At 49.5% G+C, this 19,869-nt stretch overlaps 1 protein-coding gene across 1 annotated transcript; it reads right to left on the bottom strand.

Moving 5' to 3' along the window:
* Positions 1 to 2,678: 2,678 nt before the first annotated feature.
* LOC149912448 (rho GTPase-activating protein 32-like) lies at positions 2,679 to 11,385 on the bottom strand. The gene is made up of 10 exons (XM_090131093.1): positions 11,340 to 11,385; positions 6,654 to 6,797; positions 6,274 to 6,376; positions 6,046 to 6,178; positions 5,798 to 5,880; positions 5,330 to 5,437; positions 4,831 to 4,976; positions 4,138 to 4,342; positions 3,384 to 3,529; positions 2,679 to 3,195 (listed from the first exon to the last, which is right to left on the bottom strand). Exons 1-10 carry the CDS (start codon positions 11,383 to 11,385, stop codon positions 2,768 to 2,770), a joined length of 1,542 nt encoding a protein of 513 aa, XP_089987219.1. The 3' UTR covers positions 2,679 to 2,767.
* Positions 11,386 to 19,869: the final 8,484 nt, after the last annotated feature.

The following is a 19,869-nucleotide window of genomic DNA, read 5'->3' on the forward strand; positions in this document are numbered from 1 at the left end:
GCGAGACAGAGAAAGGAAACGTGGGATGAGCACCAATGCAGAAGCACAAGGCTGTGTCACCACCACGTCTTGCAGCCTTGGGAAGTCAGCTGCAACTGCAGCCTTGGTCAGAATTACAACGGGCACCTTAAATGAAGTGAGACCTCTGAAGTTGTTGCCATGATCAGAAATAGACGCTGAAATCGCTCACATAACTGTCGGTGGTTCCCTCCAAATTCTTTTGCTTTGGGGAACAGATGGACTCGGAATGGAAGGACACGAGAAAAATGACATCTGTTTGAGCTCAGCAGACTTGAGAGGTGGGCCTGGGTGAACCTCATGAGGTTCAGCACAGCCAAGTGCAAGGTTTGGCATTTGGGCCGGAGGAATCCCAGGCATTCTTTTGTCATCGTGGTGGTTTCCAATAGACCCCAACAATGAGACATCAGGTCGCCGTGTGGGCTCCTGGGTGACACTGCCATTTCCCAGCCATTGCAGCCTAGGGGCAAATAAAGTAAAATACTTCAGAAAGATCTCACACTGATTGCATATTTTACTGTTCTTTTACACAAAACAGAAGGGGAGGGCAGCAGATGCATGCAGCTGCATCAACACCCAGGCTGCTAAAGGAATGGAAAGACAGAAACATCAAATCTCAATGCCTTATTCTAATGCAAGGAGGGAAGCTTTTTTCAATGTTACTTTTTATCATTTAAAATAAGCAGTTGGCACTCTTAAAGGAAAATCCTAGGCCCCAGGTTCTGGCAGTGTGGCACTCTGGCACGGACTCAGCTGTGAATGATCCAAACAGTCTGTTCCAGATTTTAACATCCCTTCTATGCATTCACAAGTTTTCTCTCTTGACTTCCCCTTACAGCCGTTAGATGCCAGCAAAACATCCCACAAACACTCCTTACCTCTGTGCACACAGGCACCCATCCAACCAGAGCCATCAGTCATTCCCAGCCATGCGCTCTTCCTCCAATCATGGTCAGCATCACACGGCCGTCACGCAGCTCACTTGACTCAGTTTTTCTCTTCTTTCTGGAGGTGTCCTTGCTTCTCAGCCTTACCTTCTCGTGATGTTTATCTCGCTCTGCAGCTCCTGCTCTGAATAGGCTTTCTTGGATTCCCGCATGACAGGCACAAAATGCAGCCACAGCCCCTGCCACCAAGGTCAGCTCTTCAGCACACATTACCTGAGGAGCACTTGGCAACTCCTGCAACCTGAGCAGTGCCAGGAAGACTGTTTCACTTCTGCTTCTCCTGGCTCAGAAATTCATTTTCCTACCTAGAAAATGGAAATAAATAAATAAATAAATAAATAAAATAAAAAAATCCTGACACAATTGATACTATGGAATTCTGGAAGGCAAGGGATTTGCCCCCTATGATGAGAAGTTGAGTGCAAAGAACTAAGAAGAGCCATGAGCAGGTTGTGAACTTGTGGGTAAAATTAGGAAGTGCAGCAGTGCAGGGCTTCTGGAGGTGAGGGTCTGCCACAGCCGCCTGGAAAGAGAGCCTGTTGGTGGGAGCTGCTTACTGCAGCCAGCAGAAGCATCGCACTCACTGACTCTCATCCTGATGGGGGATTCCAGTCAGTCTGGGAAATCAGCATGGCTGGCTGCAAGCAATCTGACAGACTCCTGGAGTGCAGTGAGAATCACTCTGTGGTGCAGGCATTGGGCACAGCAAGCAGAAGGGAAGCATTGCTGGACATGGTGCACACCAGGGGTTACGACAGGAGGCGGTCAGGGCTGCAGTGACCATGCCCTCCTTGAGTTGGTGATCTCAAGGGATGCGGGCCTGGCAGGAAGCAAAGGCAGGAGCCTGAACTTCAGGAGAGCCAGCTGCAGGCTGTTCCAGGAATTCTTGGACGAGATCCTCTGGACAACTGTTTGTAGGGGCAAAGGGATGGAAAAGAGCTGGTCACTTTCTCAGAAAAAAACTTGCTCAGGTTGCACGCTGAGCTGCAGGAGAGGAAGGGGAGGAGGTGCCAGCACGGCTCTGCACGATGCTCTGCCACACTGGGCAGCTTGATCATGGCTCAGCAGTGGGATCAGACGAGGAGAAGGGGAGAAGGAAATCAAGGATGGGAGGGAGCCATCAGACACAGTCAGTGAGTGTCCATGCAGTCTTGCAGACCCAGAGATTCCCAGGTTGTTTCTGCTTTTGCAGCATTTGTGTGGTGCAGGGTGAGCAAAAGGTTCTGCTGCTTGATTCTTCTGCAGGAGCCGCCTAAAAGGGAAATGGCCACTGAGCTGCAGACCAAGCAGTACTGCCTGACGTTGGCCAGGGGAGCTTCTTCTGCCGCAGTGTGCTGATGGCAGGTCTGGAGATGATCTGCAGGGCCAGTTCGTAGGTGGGAGCCAGGAAAGGACATGATGGGAGGAGGGAGGTGTTAAGCAACATCCAAGGCATCAAAATGCATCAGAAGGCCCTGAAAAGCATCACAAAGCCACAGCCAGGAAGCTTGGGAGTATCATGAGCAGCATCCAGGATGCGAGAGATTATTTGCTACCATGCCAAATGGTAGCAGAGCTCCCCCTGCAGACATCCCAAAGCCAGACAAAACAGGAACAAACCCGGAGCTGAGCTGCACGCACCCCACAGCCACAGCATTGCAAGCTGGGGTGCCTTGCTGTGTGCTGCATTCATCCCAGTCCGTGTGAATGAAGACTCTGGAGGCAGTCAAGGCGTTGATTGAGCACGAGTGTGCTTTTATTATTATATAAAGGACAGGAGGGTGTGAGAGGTCCACGGTGAAGATGGGACTCATCCTGTCTTGTCATGGAGAGAGTGGCTCAGAGCTCTCAGTGCTGCTGTCCGGTGCCTGGGACTGGAGGTCTGATTGAAAGTCCCCCTGCAAAAGGCTCTGCTCCTCTTCACTGATGCTGACCTGCTCCTGCATGGAGGTGCTGCTGTCGGGGCACTCACACTGTGCTTCAGATGGGCTGCACTGCAGAGACTCTGGGTTAAAATCCACACTTGTGACTGTGGTGTCTGGGAGGCTCAGGTCAGCAACTTCAGCAGAGCCAGGTGTAATGAGAGCATGGACTTCGATGAGCTCCTTCTCTCCATCACTGTTGTCATGTGTAAGGCTGCTGTTGGAACTGCAGCAATTTGTGCTTCCTAAGAGCTCTCCACTGATGGAAGCACACAGAGCATCCTCGCTACTTGCCCTGGATCTTGTGGGTTGGCAAGGGCTCGATTCACCTAGAAAGGATACACAGGGGTTAGTGTCAAACTTTCACAAGCTGAATTATGACAGTGGTTCTTGATCAGGGGTGAACTGAAGATGTTAGGCAGGGGCTGGAATGCCAGAAGGAGATACAAGTGCAGAGCAAACTTGAATTCTATGTTCCTGAAAAGCAGGGATTTGGAAGCTGCATTTGCACCCTTACCTGCCAGGACTACCACTGCTGTTTCTGAGGGCTGCCTGGCATTGCGCTGCAGTTGGCGTTTGCTCCCAGAGGATGGCTTTCTGAGGCTGAAGCAGCAACACCAACTGCTAGCTGGTGATTCCTCAGTCTTGCTGGGTGGATTTTGCCTGGAGAGAGAAAACAGCCAATGCTGTGAGTCGTGCGTGGTGCAGGGTGAGGGAAGAGCTGCACTGAGCTCTTGGCAGCAGTTGCTTGTTCCTAGCACTGCCTGGTTTCTGCAGAAACACAACTTAGAAACTCGCTCTGTTTCCAGCAGTTGAGGATGGCTCCATTCCTACAGCTCAGCCCTGAAGTCTTGCTGGCTAAATTCCCCTAACATCTGTCAAGCAAGATGCAGAGCATGTGAGCAAAGGCTCCACAGCTGTACAGCACAGCATCTGAGGGATGGCTTTGATGGAGCTGGCAGGCGTAACTGCTTTCTGAGGGACCGTGCAGCCATAAAGGAAGTTCAGAAGCATCTCTGACTCTTACATTAGCACCTCATTGGCCTCATCTCACTGCCATGTTTAATTTCTAGTGCCAGCAAGTCTGACCAACTGCTCTGCTTAGAGGAGAACTGCACTTGGTTTCAGGCACGTGGCCGTGAAATCTGGAAAATCCCACCTTAGCCTAACTTACTTTCAGCAATTTCTGGCACTAGAAATCCTGGGAAAAAAAAACAGGAAAACCCACCCAAACAATGATGCTAGGTGCTGGAAAAGAAAGTCCTCTTTACCTGTCAGATGGAAAGTCAAAGACAGTGTGGAATTTGCCCTGCCCAGCTGCAGGGCTTTCTTCCAATTCAATGTCGTGGCTGCTCTCTGTCACAACAGGAGAGCTGCTGTGGCCTCGCCTCTGTGCCTGTGCCTCCTCCAGGCTGAGCAGCTTTGTGGCAGCAGAAGAGACCCCCACAGACTTGGGCCCTGGGAGAGAATTGTGCCCTGTCAGGGAAAACCACAGGTAAGAGCGAGGATCAGAAAGCAGCAGCACAGCCACCACAGTTCTGGGGGAGGTGCTGTATTTTTCTCAGGCTTGCTTATCTGAGCCACTGGAAGAAGAGGAGCTCAAAATAACCATGTGGGCAAAGGTGTGTTTATGGCAAAGGACACGGTCATCATTAAGAGCAGCTTACTGTATCAAAATAGGCAAGGAAAAACCCAAGGAAATGGGGGCAGGGAACTGAGAAAGCTTCGCTGCCACACTTGCATCAAGCTTCTCCTGCGTGCAAACATAATAATGATGGTTTCCTCCTTGTAAAGTTTGGGCTTGGACATTCTCAGCATCCAGTAACAGGATGCCACACCCTAATGGAAGCCCAGAGGTCTGCTGTCACCTTGAATGGTAAAAGAGTATCTCAAAGGTCCCGGAGAAGGCCTGCATTTGGTCAAGCTGTCAGGTCAAGATAAAGCTAATGGAGGAAGACACTCACCTGCTGCATCTGCGATGTCTGCTCTGGATTTGGAGCAGAAGAGGACGTCTGTGTGGTTGATGATGAATTCCACCACATCTGACTGTGTCTGCAGCTCCATGCAGGCAGCTCTTCCGCTGGCGCAGGCAGACTCGTTCTGCTGTGATCTGTAGAAAAGGCAGATTTTAGAAGTCATTTCTCCAAGACCGTTTCCCCGAGTCTGAATTGTTGCAGCCAAAAGCTGTCAGCTGAGGCTCTGGAGACTTCCGCAGTGGGCAATCAGTGATGCCACTGCAGAAATTCCCCTGGATGATCAAGGACACGTCAGTCCCACCTCAACAAGACTGCAGAAATTGTCACCTAGACATTGCGCCCGTGGGGTTGGAGAACAGCCCAGGCTCCTGCTCTTCTGTCAGCCACAGATTTTACAGGAGAAGAGCACATTTGATGTAGAAAAAGAGAGGACTGCTTTTCTTAACTGGAGAACAGAGGAAGTGTTGAAACAGAAGCAGAAGTTTACCTTAAGAGGTTTGGAGCCCACACAATGGCGAGGTTCTTGGCATGCATGTTTGTTATCGTGGAGCTCCCAGCCAGACACGCCAAGTGTCTCATCAGGTACTCCAGTGTCCTGGAAAACAAGAGAGGCAAACGTTCAGCACCAACGAGCATGCCGTGCTGCAATTCAGAAAGCAAACCTCCATTCATGCTACTTCTTGTGATTGCTACTGTCACCAAAGATGAAGTAGATCCAACTTGACTGAGTGCCACGCTGCAGCACCAAGCCCCAGCACAGCACAGCCGCAGCCATCAGCTGCACCAAGCGTGCCCCCGTGCCCAGGAACTGACCCCATAAAGTAAGCCCATGGAGCCTTCAACCCTTCAGCATACACAGGCATCGTGTTGCCGGCGTGAGACAGAGCCTGGAACCGCATCGTTGCCCTCTGCAATGCAGCAGGGCTGAGCTCAGCAGGCTGAGGGCAGCACTGACCTGTAGTGAGGAGCGGGCAGCTGCTGGATGACGTCCTGCATTCTGAGCAGCCGCTCCTCCTCTGTAGCGGCACCAACAGCATCCTGGAGTAGTGCAGAAAGGGAGCGAGACACCAATCAGGCTAGTACAGCACTGCGAGTAAACCTCGTGGGGCTGACAGCAAAAGGGCCTCCGAGCTGGGGCACTGCTGCAGCCATCTGCCAAGAGGCCCAGGAAGAGGGAAATGAAAGACGTGGCCTTGTGCTTACCGAGAACTTGCCGTACAGCTGGTGGGTGAGCAGAGGGTTCGGGAGCTCCCTGAAGTACATCTTGCAGAGGGAGCTCACGCTGTGAATGTCACGGACGGTGAGCTCAGGAATCTGCTCCGACTCAAATTCCTGCCTGGAGAGAGGGACGCAAACCCGGTTGAGCGAGAGGAAGGCAAGCCCAAAGCCACACCAGATGCACTCAGGCTGTGTCAGTCGCAGCACTCTTACCGCAGCCTCTGGATGTTGGACGCGACGCCGGACAGGCGGTATATCCCCTGCACCACGCCGTGCTGCTCAATGAACTCAGCGCAGCTCTGGAGGACCTGGGGGACTGAAGAACACGTGCCAGCCGTCAGTGGAGCTCCTGATTCAAGTCCTGCTGCAGGCTGTGCTTCACATCCCATCCACTAAGCCCAGCCAGGCTTGGCTGAAGCAAATACAGATGTGCTTGTCTCTTAGGAGCATCCGCCTCACTTTATCCTTCAGCCATCAACTCCCATTACACGTGCCTCCACTGCTATCAGCCTGCCCCCTGCTAGATATGAGCTCCCTTTCATCTTCTTTAGATGCCCAGCAGAGGAAGATCTCAGGAATGGGCAGCTCCTTACCATCACGACCGGAGTGGAGAAGATGCTCTCCCAGGTCACCGCCAAACACCCTTTCCTTCTCCACCTCCCGCTCGGTCGGTTTCTTTGGGCGGGCCTTCACCAAGGAACGAAGGAAGGTGAGGATCTTGCTGCGTTTCTTGGGCACTGCACAACAAAAGGAAGAAACCAGGTCATTTCAGGTCTGGCTCCGTTGGACGAGGCCGAGCACAGCACATTCTACAGGGCATGTCAGAACGGGAAGAACATTACCAACCAGTACATACAAAAAGGGATTTTCCCCATCTCTGGAGGAGCCCAAGGCCAGGTGGGATGGGGCCCTGGGCAGCCTGATCTAGTCTCACATTAACTGTGGGGGCTGGGAGACCATCCTGAGGCAGGAGGGTTGGAGCATGATGATCCCTGAGGTTCCTTTCCATCCCAAGCCATTCCATGAGTATTCTATAGTTTCCCCAAGTCCAGTCATAAACCCAGGAGGATTGGGCCAAATCTCTGCCCCATGGTGTGCATGAAGAATCATCAACCCAGAGGACAATGTGGCATCGATAAAGGAGGTACTAAACATGGAACGCACCCCAAAAAAGACTTCATTTTGCTTCCCCACACCATCAAATGTAACATCGCTACCTGGCTTTGGCACTGAGTTGATGAGTGCCTCAGGAATGTTCTTATTAATGAGTTCCACACACTCCCCTGGGAAAAATCCAACCTGTAACAAGAAGAGAAGCCAACTATTGCATGCAGCACTTCTCAGGTCTGAACTGTTAAACCAAAAGCCACGTAACATTTCCCTCGGAACGTGCTTGCCTGACGTTCCATAAGACTGTCCAGCAGAAAATGGCCATAGTTCAAAGCATAAAGGTAATAATTTTTCAACATTTGCAGCCAACGGCAAGGTCCCCTGACAGCGACACAGGGAAACTGTTTACGTCCATTAGGCATCCTGTGCATGCAGAGCAGCTCTAAGCTAAGATTCCTGCCTTTACTGCAGTTGCACTCTCCAGTCTGAAGCTTGTGCCTACCTGGAAGCCGAGCTTGCCTCTCCACCAGGGGGTCAGCTCCTTTGGTGGCATGTCGATGACACACACGATGTCTCCGACCTGCAAGAGATTGCAACGTCAATCCCAGCTTCAGCACAGCTGGGAGGAAAGCACAGCTCAAATGTCTGCATTCTTCTGCACTGCCAAACATCGCCGAGCATTAAAGCACTTGCACCAGTGCAGCTCTGAAGACATTTGCCATTGTAAAATTGAGCAACAAGGAACGCCTTGAACTGCTTACCTCAAAGGAGAGTTCATCCGCTGCCTGGGCAACGTATCTCTTAATAGCATGGGCAGCAGCAATAGCTGGAACATTCACAGGTGCCACCTCATGGTCTAGCAGGGGCTTCCCCTTGTTCTCAGCCTGAAACAGAGAGCACAGGCCACGGTGAGGAGCTGGGAACCAACAAGGAGGATTTCAAGGTGAGGAGCACATCTGCAGAGAAAGCTGCAGGAAATGCACTCGGTCCTTATCGTGGGCACTTCAGAAGGAACTGCAAGTCTAATAACGGCTGTTTCTCTCCCTGGTGTGCAGCAGGCACACGCCAGCAAAGATGCATCTCTCCCCACCCAGACTAATCAGCAATGGCACTGACGCAGACAGGTGGCCTTGTCCATTTTGCCCCCTCCTTTCCTGCGCTCTTTGTGCAGGAAGGCTGACTGTTTCAGATGCTAGGAGACCGTGAAGAGGGAAACCAAAGCTACGGCTGCAGTTACAAGGTGCAAACAGTGCCATTGCAAGCACCAAGCAGCTCTCTTGAGCAGTCCAACCAACAGCGAGGCCAAACAGAGCAGAGAATGATTGTTGTTTCTGCAGCCATTTCAAGGGAAAAGTCAGTAGAGGACAAACACAACACCCGAGATGGCTCTGGTACTTTTATAAACTTGCCACTCTTGCACTACTGTCTTGCCACAGAGGAGCTCTCTTGGAAAGCAGGAGAGCACATCTGCGGCTCACTCTGCTGGCTGCAGTCAGGGAACAAAGACCAATCAGAGCTTCATACTCTACCTCTGTCCATGCCAGGTCAGGCCCACAGCTGATCTCGCTGCATGCCACAGCCATCAGCGTAGGTGTGACAAGCTGGAACTGAAAAGAAACACACTTTTATTTTCTCTGTTCACATCTCTGCTGTGCTCCCTACAGCTGTCGGGCACACTCACACAGCCCAAGCACGCCTGCTGGTGTCCCTGGTGATGCTGTGCAGCTCTGCACAAGCTGGGGCTGGGACTCTTTGCCTAAGGGATTGCTTTCCATAAAACCAGCTGGTCACAGCACCACAGACAGCATCCTTCTGAGGGCTGAGCTGCAGAGCACGTGGAGAAAACCCACACGTGACCAGCGTCCCATCAAAGCTGGATGAGGCTGTGTTACTAAACACGGGGCGTCACGGGCTGCTAAAGCATGTGGGGGGACAAACCATGGCAGGTACCTGGCAAGAGATCAGAACGAGGGAGAGAAATCTCACGAATCCGCAGCCGTTCCTTGTCACTATGCTCTGATCTTCCACGAGCAAAAGCTGCAGCAGGGAAGCAGGCAGAGGGTGGAGAGAGGAGAGAGAAAGAGCAGGTCAGTTTGCTTCCACGGTTTAGCAAAGACTACGACGGAAAATCCAAAGTCCGCCCTCCCTCAACTTAAAAACTCAAGTTTTCAACTTAAAACCGTTTCCCCTTGTCCTGCTGTTATCTACCCTTTCAAAGAGTTGATTCCCCTCCTCTTTTTAGGCTCCCTTGAGGTACTGAAGGCTGCCATGAGGTCACCCCGCAGCCTTCATTTCTCCAGGCTGAACAAGCCCAGCTCCCCCAGCCTGTCTTTGCAGGGGAGGTGCTCCTGTCCCCTGATCATCTCTGTGGCTCGCCTCTGGACCCTCTCCAACAGCTCCCTGTCTTTCTGGACACTGTACTGCAGATGGGGCCTCACAAGAGCAGAGCAGGGGGGGACGATCACCTCCCTGTCCCTCATGGCCACCCCTCTGCTGATGGAGATAATGTGATCCTATGAGCTCCGCCAGCCAGCAGTTCTCAGCACTCACTGTCCCCCCGTCTCTCCCACACTGTCTCAGCTTACCTACAAGGTGCTGCACAGGACGGTGTGAAGACAAAGGGACGCAGTCGGTGCACAAGTGCAACAAGCGAGCTGCTCAGTCAGAGCTCCAGCGCTCCAATGAAGGGACGCAGCACGCACTGCTCCTCCCCTCATTCTAGCCCTTATGACATCACTGAGGGCCACCAGGCTGCTCCACCACCACGGACAGGCTGGGGAGGCAAGACCAGTCACAAGGGCAGAAGATTCCAACAGCCCAGCCCAACGTTCTGGAATCAGGGGCTGCTTGGAATTCTAGCCCAGCCAAATCCTGGAGAAGCTGGCACGGGGTCGTCATGACCAAAGCGCAGGACCTGGCGCTTGCTCTTGTTGAGCCTCGCACAACTGGCCTCAGTGCATCCCTCTGGAGGGCCTTCCTGCCCTCAGCCAGACGGACGCTTCCTCCCAGCAGCGTACCTTGCAGTGCTGGGCCCATGTCAAATCCACACTAGAGTGGGTTTTGTTACATTCAAGGGCATGTTGCAGCACCCATTTATTTCACCTGGAAGGAAATAAAGCAGGAGATGGGAGAAACACAGAACTGCTGCCAGACTGCTTTATCCCTTTCTCAGCCCAACTTCCCTTGCCTCATCCCCTACCCCAACTCCTGGATGATGCCCACGGGCTGATAGTTGGATCTCAAATCCATAGGACTCCTTTCACAGGGCTCCATCAAAAAGGCTGTCACACTTGTTCCGTACACTCACACTGACCCAGCAGTGGTATCACAGTCACTTAACACACACACAACAACCAAACTCCGAGCATGCACATCCCTTCCTGCGTTACTGCAGCCCACAGCTCCCCTTCACACCTCCGTGAATCTCTGGTGTTTTACACTGATGCAGCCTCGCTGCAGCTCCGTGGCTGTCACACAAGGCCTGCAGGACCTCTTTCTCTGCAAACCCCGTCTGCAGGCATTGGTTCACGAGGTTCACCTCCTGCCCTCCTGAGCAAAAACAAGCACTAAGAGCAAGAGCAAAGCACACTGGACTCGACCTGGCCCGATCCCCAACCCTCAGTCCTGTCAGACGGACCCTGGTGTGGAGACTCATCCCCAAAGCCTGGCTGGACATCAGCACAGGCATCATTCTTCAAACGCCCCATCCAAGCAGCAAGGGATCAAAGCGTTGGCACAGCTGAAACAGAAATGCTGTGTGAGTTTCCTGTTAGCACTGAGCAGGAACAAATCTACCGCTGAGCAGCAGGATGTGAGACAAGCAGCAGAAGACACCCAACCTGCAGAACCAGCTCGTTTGGGGTCGGTCCAGATGTTTGTCTGCTCCCTTCCCTGGCCCAGGCCAAGCTTGTGAGCTGCTCCTCCTTGGTGCAGGGGGAAATGGTGCAGATGCCATGTGGTGGCTATGCACAGCATGCCTTGGACTTGCTTTTCCTCTCTCCATCTTCCATCTTCCATTAAAAAAAAGCATCTCAAACCTTTCCTTGCTAAAAAAAAATCACTCAGGTAAAAAAGTACTGGCAGGCTTGCTTTTTAAACTACCTTACTTATGCAGCTTGATCCTTTAAAGCAGAAGCTCACCAAGCAAGGAGCTACCTTAGACACCTCACCCTGCAGAGAAAATGATTCCTCTGCGTCTGCAGACTTTGCACACATTTCCAGGTGCAGCAGTCAGCCCAGTTCTCAGCACAGCTTTACCAACCACAGAAATCCAGCTGATTTTTTCTCTCTTTTAAACACTGCACTGCTGCAAGGAGCAAGGATTAAACCACAGAATCTCAGCACTGGGCTTGGAAGGGACCTCCAGAGATCACTGAGTCCAACCCCTGCACAACGGGCTCCCTACAGCAGGCTGCACAGCTGGGCGTCCAGGCGGCTCTGGAACATCTCCAGAGAAGGAGAACCCACAGCCTCCCTGGGCAGCCTGTTCCATGCTCACCGTGAAGAAGTTCCTGTTCTTACAAAGAAGGAAAATAGGACACCTGTTGGGAGGGAGGTCACAGAAATCTGCAACCAACAAACATTGCCCTCCAAACATTTCAGATCTTTAGACGTATAAGAACGATGTAAGAGTTCTTTCTTATTGGTATCTGATACCCTGAGTTTAGGATATTTTCCTAAGAATAGTGAAAAAAAAAGATATGATAAGGGGTACTTAAAGCACAGCATCTGTAATCAGATCAGACTCCTGCACTGTGAAGACTTCCATGAGTATTCCTGCAGAGTGCATCACTTAGTCTCTCTTTAGCCTTGTGTTCATGGTTTTCCTGTAAGAGCTTGTCTAAACACTGCCTATAATCGTGGTTATGCTAGAAGCATTTGCATTTCTTGATCCTTAGTGTGATTTCAATAACAAATGCAGATGTTTTTTTGTTAGGGACAGCTTTCAATTTCTCAACTGAAATTTCAATATTGCATTAGGTGTTGACAACCACGGGGCTGCAGTACAGAGAATTACAGGAAGATTAATTTCTCCATCTCCATGCTCCTAGACATTTATGATTACAGTGATGTAGTTATATACAAAGTTGCAAGATACCAAAGCTAGAATAACCTCTTGGTGCAGCAGGATGTCTGGAGCCCAAGTGCAGAGTCTCAGTGTTGCAAAGCCTTGAAGAGGTGCACCGTATGTGCTGGGGCTGATGACACAGACACTGGAGCAAGGCCAGTGTGATGTTAGAAACTTGACCAGCAGCTGATCTGTTGTCAGCCATTTCTGGACACAAACGGGATCTGGTCGACTTAGGACATGACCTTTGGGCTGGAGAGCAACTCCCCGAGGAATCACACAGCCACTGCAGACCGTTGGCAAGAACCCCATACCAAAACAGCTCATCTGCAATCAGTTTTTAATCTGTGCAGCAGTGATTGGAACAGGCGCACGCTCTCTGCAATTGCAGGAATGTTCACAAGTGGAATGTACATCACCTGTGTGCTCCAGCTCTTCTGTGTGCATGCTAGGAGCAGTGATCCCCCTGCACCCAGGGCTGCAATAAAGTCATGCTGGGTTTCTAACCTGCCAACCAGCAGCCCAGGCTGCCCAGAGCCACATCCAGCCTGGCCGTGGATGCCTGCAGGGATGGGGCATCCACAGCCTCCCTGGGCAACCTGTTCCAGTGCCTCACCACCCTCTGGCTGAAAAACTTCCTCCTCACATCCAACCTAAACCTCAACACCCCCCGTCTCAGTTTAAAGCCATTCCCCACTTGTCCCATCACTGTCCACCCTCCAAAACAAAACACCTCGGCTGTTCAACACTGAAAGAGCAAAATAACCCACAGCTCTTACTTCCACTGTATGCAGTTAATTCCAAACTTAAGGTCACAGGTTAATTACTCATGTGATCCTTCCTGACAGAAGAACTACTCGTAGTGATGTGTAGCAGTAAGGAACAGTTTGAAAAGGTCATGGACATATTAGAACTTGCAGCATTTATCTTAATAGATGCCTACATTGCAAAGCATTTTGTAAAACACACGTTACAAGTACTGTGCATTGGATTACACTATATCAAACTCTAAGTAACAATACAGGTTGCTTTTAAATCTACACTTACATGCTAACTCCTTGATAAAATTCCTGACTGCCTTCAGTTTTATAGCCAAAGCAGTGTTTGAGCTGGTAATGTACTCTTGAACAGCACTGCTGCCTTCAGCATTTGTATGTTTAGATCTGAAAAGAGAACTTGGTCATTATTTCACGATGAGAGAATCTTATATGACAAAACAGAATTACAAAAATCTGACAATACTGTAAAATGCCAGCGTAAGAATGTGGCTTTGATTTTTTTTTTTTCTTTTTTTTTTTTAAATGGTGAGTGTACCATTAATTCAAGACAAGAATTTTGTTTGTAAGTCGATCTCTATAACTGTTCTTGGCATCATTCTGTAGGATGAACTAGATACATGGAATTTGGCACTGGCTCCCCGGGGCAGTGGTTTGGCACTGAGCTGACAAAGGCCAAAGAGCATTTGCACAATGCTCTCAGACACAGGGCTTGACCCATAGGAGGTCCGGTGTGGAACCAGGAGGTGGAATACATGATCCTCGAGGTCCCTTCCAAATACAGATATTCCATGATCCTCTAATACTTATATTCCCAAGTCCTGTACACAGTGCTCAGATGCTTAATTGAAAGGTTCCATGAAACAGTGAGGTATCTATGTCCCTTTACCACCCAGTTATTCAATTTGCCACGTGGATCTTTTATCCAGTCACATTAAAAAACCCCTCAAAGTATTTCCTTCAGTCTTCCATTCTGATAGAGCTTTCTGGAGCAAATAAAGAGTTGCAACTCAGAATGTCCACACCTCCCTTCCTGCACCCTGCATACATTTTTCATTGCACTGTGATTACGTACCATTCTATTGTCACCCTCATTCTGTCATTATCTAGGCAGTTTACTGCCATTAAATTTTCCAGCAACAGATGCCCACAAGTACAGCCAGCCTGGACTTATTTCCAATACTTACCTTTGTCCTGATGTCCTTGTAGGAGCTGGGACATTTCTCCATCTCAGCAGCAGAGGGCAGGAGGGGTCCAAGGTGAGGGCACGCTCTCCTCTATTTTTCTGGCACTCAAAGACAAAGGGAACAAGAAAACCAGATGTGTTTCCCTGCCCATGGCAAACACCAGCCTTTCCATCCTTACAGTCCTTCCTGCCATCAGCACAGACATTTTGCTTTCTTGTGCCACTTCATCCCTTTAGCATCTGGCATTCTAACAAAAAAGTACTTACAAAGAATTTTAATATTTTCATATTAAATGTCAGAATTAGAACCATTATGTTTACCAAATATTTAAAATGTTCAACCCAGTGAGAAGTGAATTGATGTTGCATTTAGCATTCAGATAAGAACTTGTAAAGGAAGTAAAAAGTGCTGCTTTCATAAACTATAGTCTCATTGTCAAGCCTTGCACTGTCTCAGCAGATTATTACAGAATGCTCATTCAAGCAGGAATTAAGAGATGCGTCTGAATTGATAAGAACAACGAATAATTAAGAAAGCTTGACTGCAGTCTGCTTGAGGATTCCAGTCTGAAGTGTGTTCCACCTGATGACAACTGGGAATGTCTTTCTCTCACCATTAGAACCATTGCACCTCTGACTAAACACATAGCTAATCACCACTGAAAACCTAGGTGCAATTTCTGCAGTGCACAGACCAACTACGTGTTGATTAACATTCAGAGAGATTGTGCAGGTGTCCTTTTAGGAACTGGCCTACAGTATGCTAAGAGGGATGGATGTGGGGACATTAGGATAACGTGCCCTCTGCCTTTTAAGACAGCCCCAGCAGAGCAGGTCAGCAGGCTGAAGAGCTGAGTGGGTCACCAGGGCTCAGAGACTTCACTCGGCCATCTGCAAGTTGAGGGACTTCAGCCCAAGCTGCCCTTTTCCATGCAGGCAAGGAGGCCAAGAGAAGGTGGATCGGCACGGTTCTGGTGCAGACAGGGGCTGCAGTGTGAGCAGGCCTACACAGACAAGGCTGTGCCCACACAGAGTGACAGCAGCTTTCGCTGTGAGCAGATTCCCAGGGGGCCTGAGCCATGGCAGTTCTTGATGGCAGCATGTTCCAATCAGCCCTGGAAGTCTTCTCTGGACGTCTGTCGCATTCTGGAATCCACACTGAGGACGCAGTCGCTGTGTCAGAGCAGCTGGCAGAGTCACGGGGAACCGTGACGTAGTTGGCCCAGGGAGCAACAACAAGGCCTGCACTGCTCAGCCAGCCCAGGCCAAAGGGGAGCACGAGAGAGAGCAGAGGAGAGAGGGGGGGAAAGAGGGCCAGGAAGGAAAGGCCTGTGCCTGAATGGACGTGTAGCAGCAGCTGCTGACAGCAAACTCGGTGATGGCAGGGGCACAGCAGAGCAGTGCAATGCTGGCAGCTTCCTGTGTCTTTCACACAGGCACTGCAGACATGGCCAGCACTGGGAGATCAGCAGAACTGCTGCACACCTCTGCCAGCCCAGGCCAGAGGAGTGCAGAACAGTGAGCTGCTGCTGAGGGGAGAGAGGATGGCCTGAGAGCTGACCTGAGAGGCAGGGCTGGCTGTGTGACAGCAGCCTCTGTGTCCTCCTCCTGTGTCTGTGAGGGCCAGAGGGCCAGAAGAGAACATGCCCAGACAACGAAGCCCTGCTGTCCTCTGCTGCTCAGCTGGAGAGATGTTCCGCCTTCCTGAAGGACGCTGATCCAAAGGGAAGGAATCAAAGGAAGTCCAGGCTGGCTGTCCTTGTGGGCATCAGCTGCTGGCAGCTGCCTCTGTGCTGCCATGGGCAGGGCACAGCACACACAGTGTTTGCAGTTCCCTGTGTGACACTGGCCCTGGTGACCTGACAGCCATAGGGAGACAAGAGAAAGAGCTGCCTCCCTCTGCCAGATGAGGCAAAGGTGAGAATCCCAGAATCACAGCATGGCCCGGGTTGGAAAGGAGCTCAAGGTTCATGAATCTCCAACCCTTGGCTCTCCAAGGGTGCACAGGGGGCTTTGTTCTCCCTGTGGTGCAGCTTCAGTGCCAACTCACAGCTGAGCTGGTTGGCACACTGTGACAGCCTGCCGCTCTGAAGCTCTTGGGGCAGTGCTCAGTTCTTTCTGAAGTACTCTGGAAAATGCTGCTTCTCCTTCACCAAGTCTGTTTCCAGACAGACGTCTTTTTCTCCTCTGTACACACAAACAGTATCTTGTAACTCCCTGGCACAGTGCTCAGAAGTGATACTTCTGGAAGCACGTCAGAGAAAAGTGGCCTTGTCCCAGTGGACTTTCAGAGCAGATGAGAACAAGTCTTGGTTGACGGCTTTCTTCTGCTTCTGGAACTGCACAGGCAGGTTGTGTGTTGTCATACTTTATGCCAGGGTGCCAAACTGAAGCAGTTTCTGCAACTTCTTTTTTTCATACTTGTCACTCTTTGCTGAGACCTTAACTTAGTCATTTTTAATGCGCTCTCATCTAAACTACTGTGTCCTCCAGTGTCAGTGTTGTATGAATCAGGACTGTGGGATTTCATCAGTGAAAGGATTCTGCTCTAATGACTGTCATTCTAAAGCTGATATTGTTTCTACCGCATCAGGCTTGCATGAAGCATCTCTGATCAACAGAGAAATCAGAAAAATTGCTTTTCCTATTGCAGTTTCCTTTTAACTAGTGATGAAAGCTGTCAGTTTATTTTTGGCACCAGAAATCCTGGGATGCAACCAGGTTAGATAAGAAGTGAAACTGAGTGCACAGTAAAGGAACATAGATGAGACAGCATCAGACAGCTCTGGAAAAGATGTTCCAGCTCTGTGTCTACCTACACCTTCAGGAGATGAAAAGTACTGGCTTACTGAGGTGTCCTGGGTTGCAGGTTCTGTTAATCTCCATTTTTGGAAGAGCTGCTTGCAATAAATACCTTGTAAGGTGAATGAGCTTGATAGAAGTAGGGTGTGAAAGAGATGGATTTGCTGTTTCCCTGAAGGTGCAGGAGTATTGCTGTGCCTACAGTCAGTAAACAAGGCAGAAATCACTGTGTTCCTCAGAATGAAAAACAAAAGAATAAAAATCTTTTTGGGAGTGACAGCACGCCTGAATGAAGCACAAATCTAAACATTTAAAATAAGGGCTAGTGTCAAAGGGACTTGCAGTATTTCTCGTGAAGAAATATTTGATGCTTCTTTATGAAAGTCATCCTAACAAAAGTGTACTGATGTCTTTGCTGAGGATTTCCTTGGTTCCAGCCTGAAGGTGTGCGCAGGCATGAGCAGGCAGTGCTGAGCTGCAGGTGAGTGCCTGTGTCCCACAGCAGGAAACCCGTGGATGTCTTCAGGGGGTTGAAATGGGCAGAGATGTGAAACCTGCAGGCTTTCACTGAAATTGTCCTCTGCTTTATTTTGTAATCTTAGTTTCACCAATGCTTTCCAATATTATTTTCGTATGAGTGCAGATACATGGGATAGGATTTAAAGTTTTTATGGTGCTGCTGTATAATTTTCTGTGGTCATCATAAGCCAATAAAAAAAATAAATGGTGATTAGGCAATCTATTAACAACCTGTGGCACGTGTCAAAACAATGAAATTTCTTGCAGGAAGACAATATTGCTATACAATAATGTGGCTATCCAAAACTGTTAATTATACTTGATGAGCTGGAGATAATCCTGAAATGCAGGACTTTGATCTTAGCCAAGAAAAATAAACCGTATTATCATTCTTAAATTGGCAGCTGCTATCAAAAGCCTGTGTCTTAGTTCCCTTTTAGTAACACTGGCTAAATCAGAGAAAGTGATAAAAGAATTTCATGATTGCAGCTTAGGGATTCTTTCCCACTTGACCAGAAGTAATCAATGTCCAAAAATGTCTGTAAATACTTTTTCTATCTTATTTTGCCAGATGTATTGATATTTGAGATGAATGGCAAAAACATTTTGCGTACATAGATAAGCAATGCAAATTCGCTGGATTGTTTTAGAGAAAAAAGCTCTGGTTATCAGATCGTTTCCATGCAGAAATAAGATTTACAGAAAAATTCTCATTATTATTATTCATGCATGAATAAGTTCAAAAAAGAGATGTGGGGGATGTTGTTTCAATTCCAGGTGATAGTAGGAAGGACTGTCAGGATGGAAAGGCTAGTGTCTGCCATGGGCAAAGAAACACTTCTGGTTTTCATGTTCCCTTTGTCTTTGAGTGGAAGAGGCCATGAGGAGAGAGTGCCCTAAACTTGGACCCTTTTTGACCATTGCAGCAGAGATGGAGAAGTGTTCAACCTTCTAGAAGGACTTCAGGACAAAGATATGTAATGAAAATAAGTCCAGGTTGGCTGTCCTTGTGGGCATCAGCTGCTCGCATCTGCACAGTTGTTGCTATGGGAATGGCAGAACAGCTGGAATGTTGCATTTCCTTGTGTGACACAATCACTGGTGAATTCAAAGCAAGAGGGGGATAATAGAAAGAGCATCACCTCCCTTCCAGATTAGGCAAAGGTGAGTGGGATGTTGTTTCAGTTAGTGCTGATGTCAGGAAGGACTGTAAGGATGGAAAGTCTGGTGTTTGCCATGGGCAGGGAAACACATCTGGTTTTCATTTTCTCTTTCTCTTTGAGTGCCAGATAAACAGGGGAGAGTGTGCCCTCACGTTGGACCCCTCCTGCCCTCTTCTGTTGAGATGGAGAAATGTTCCAGCTTGTAGAAGGACATCAGGACAAAGATATGTAATGGAAATAAGTCCAGGCTGGCTGTCCTTGTGGGCATCAGCTGCAGGCATCTGCATTGCTGCTGCCAAGAGCATGGCACAGCAGGTTAAAGATTGCTTTTCCTTGTGTGACACAGGAGCTCTTGACTTGAAAGCTAGAGGGATGCAATAGAAAGGGCTGCAACTTCTGCCAGACATGGCAAAGGTGAGTGGGATGTTGTTTCAATTAGTGCTGATGTCAGGAAGGACTGTAAGGATGGAAAGGCTGGTGTTTGCCATGGGCAGGGAAACACATCTGGATTTCATCTTCTCTTTCTCTTTGTGTGCCAGAAAAAGTGGAGAGTGTGCCCTAACCTTGGACGCCTCCTGCCCTCTTCTGCTGAGATGGAGAAATGTTCTAGCTTCTAGAAGGACCTCAGGACAAAGATATGTAATGAAAATAAGTCCAGGCTGGCTGTCCTTGTGGGCATCAGCTGCTGGCATCTGCATTGGTTCTGCTGCAATGAGCATGGCATAGCAGGTAAAAGATTGCTTTTCCTTGACTGACACAGGAGCTCTTGACTTGAAAGCTAGAGGGATGCAATAGAAAGAGCTGCAACCTCTGCCAGACATGGCAAAGGTGAGTGGGATGTTGTTTCAATTAGTGCTGATGTCAGGAAGGACTGTAAGGATGGAAAGTCCGGTGTTTGCCATGGGCAGGGAAACACATCTGGATTTCATGTTCTCTTTCTCTTTGTGTGCCAGAAAAAGTGGAGAGTGTGCCCTAACCTTGGACCTCTCTTGCCCTCTTCTGCTGAGATGGAGAAATGTTCCAGCTTCTAGAAGGACATCAGGACAAAGATATGTAATGAAAATAAGTCCAGGCTGGCTGTCCTTGTGGGCATCAGCTGCTGGCATCTGCATTGCTGCTTCCATGAGCATGGCACGGCAGGTAAAAGATTGCTTTTCCTTGACTGACACAGGAGCTCTTGACTTG

Source organism: Phasianus colchicus, chromosome Z, assembly GCF_987193195.1.
Source record: "Phasianus colchicus chromosome Z, bPhaCol1.hap1.1, whole genome shotgun sequence".
In the NCBI taxonomy this organism is placed as follows: Eukaryota; Metazoa; Chordata; class Aves; order Galliformes; family Phasianidae; genus Phasianus; species Phasianus colchicus.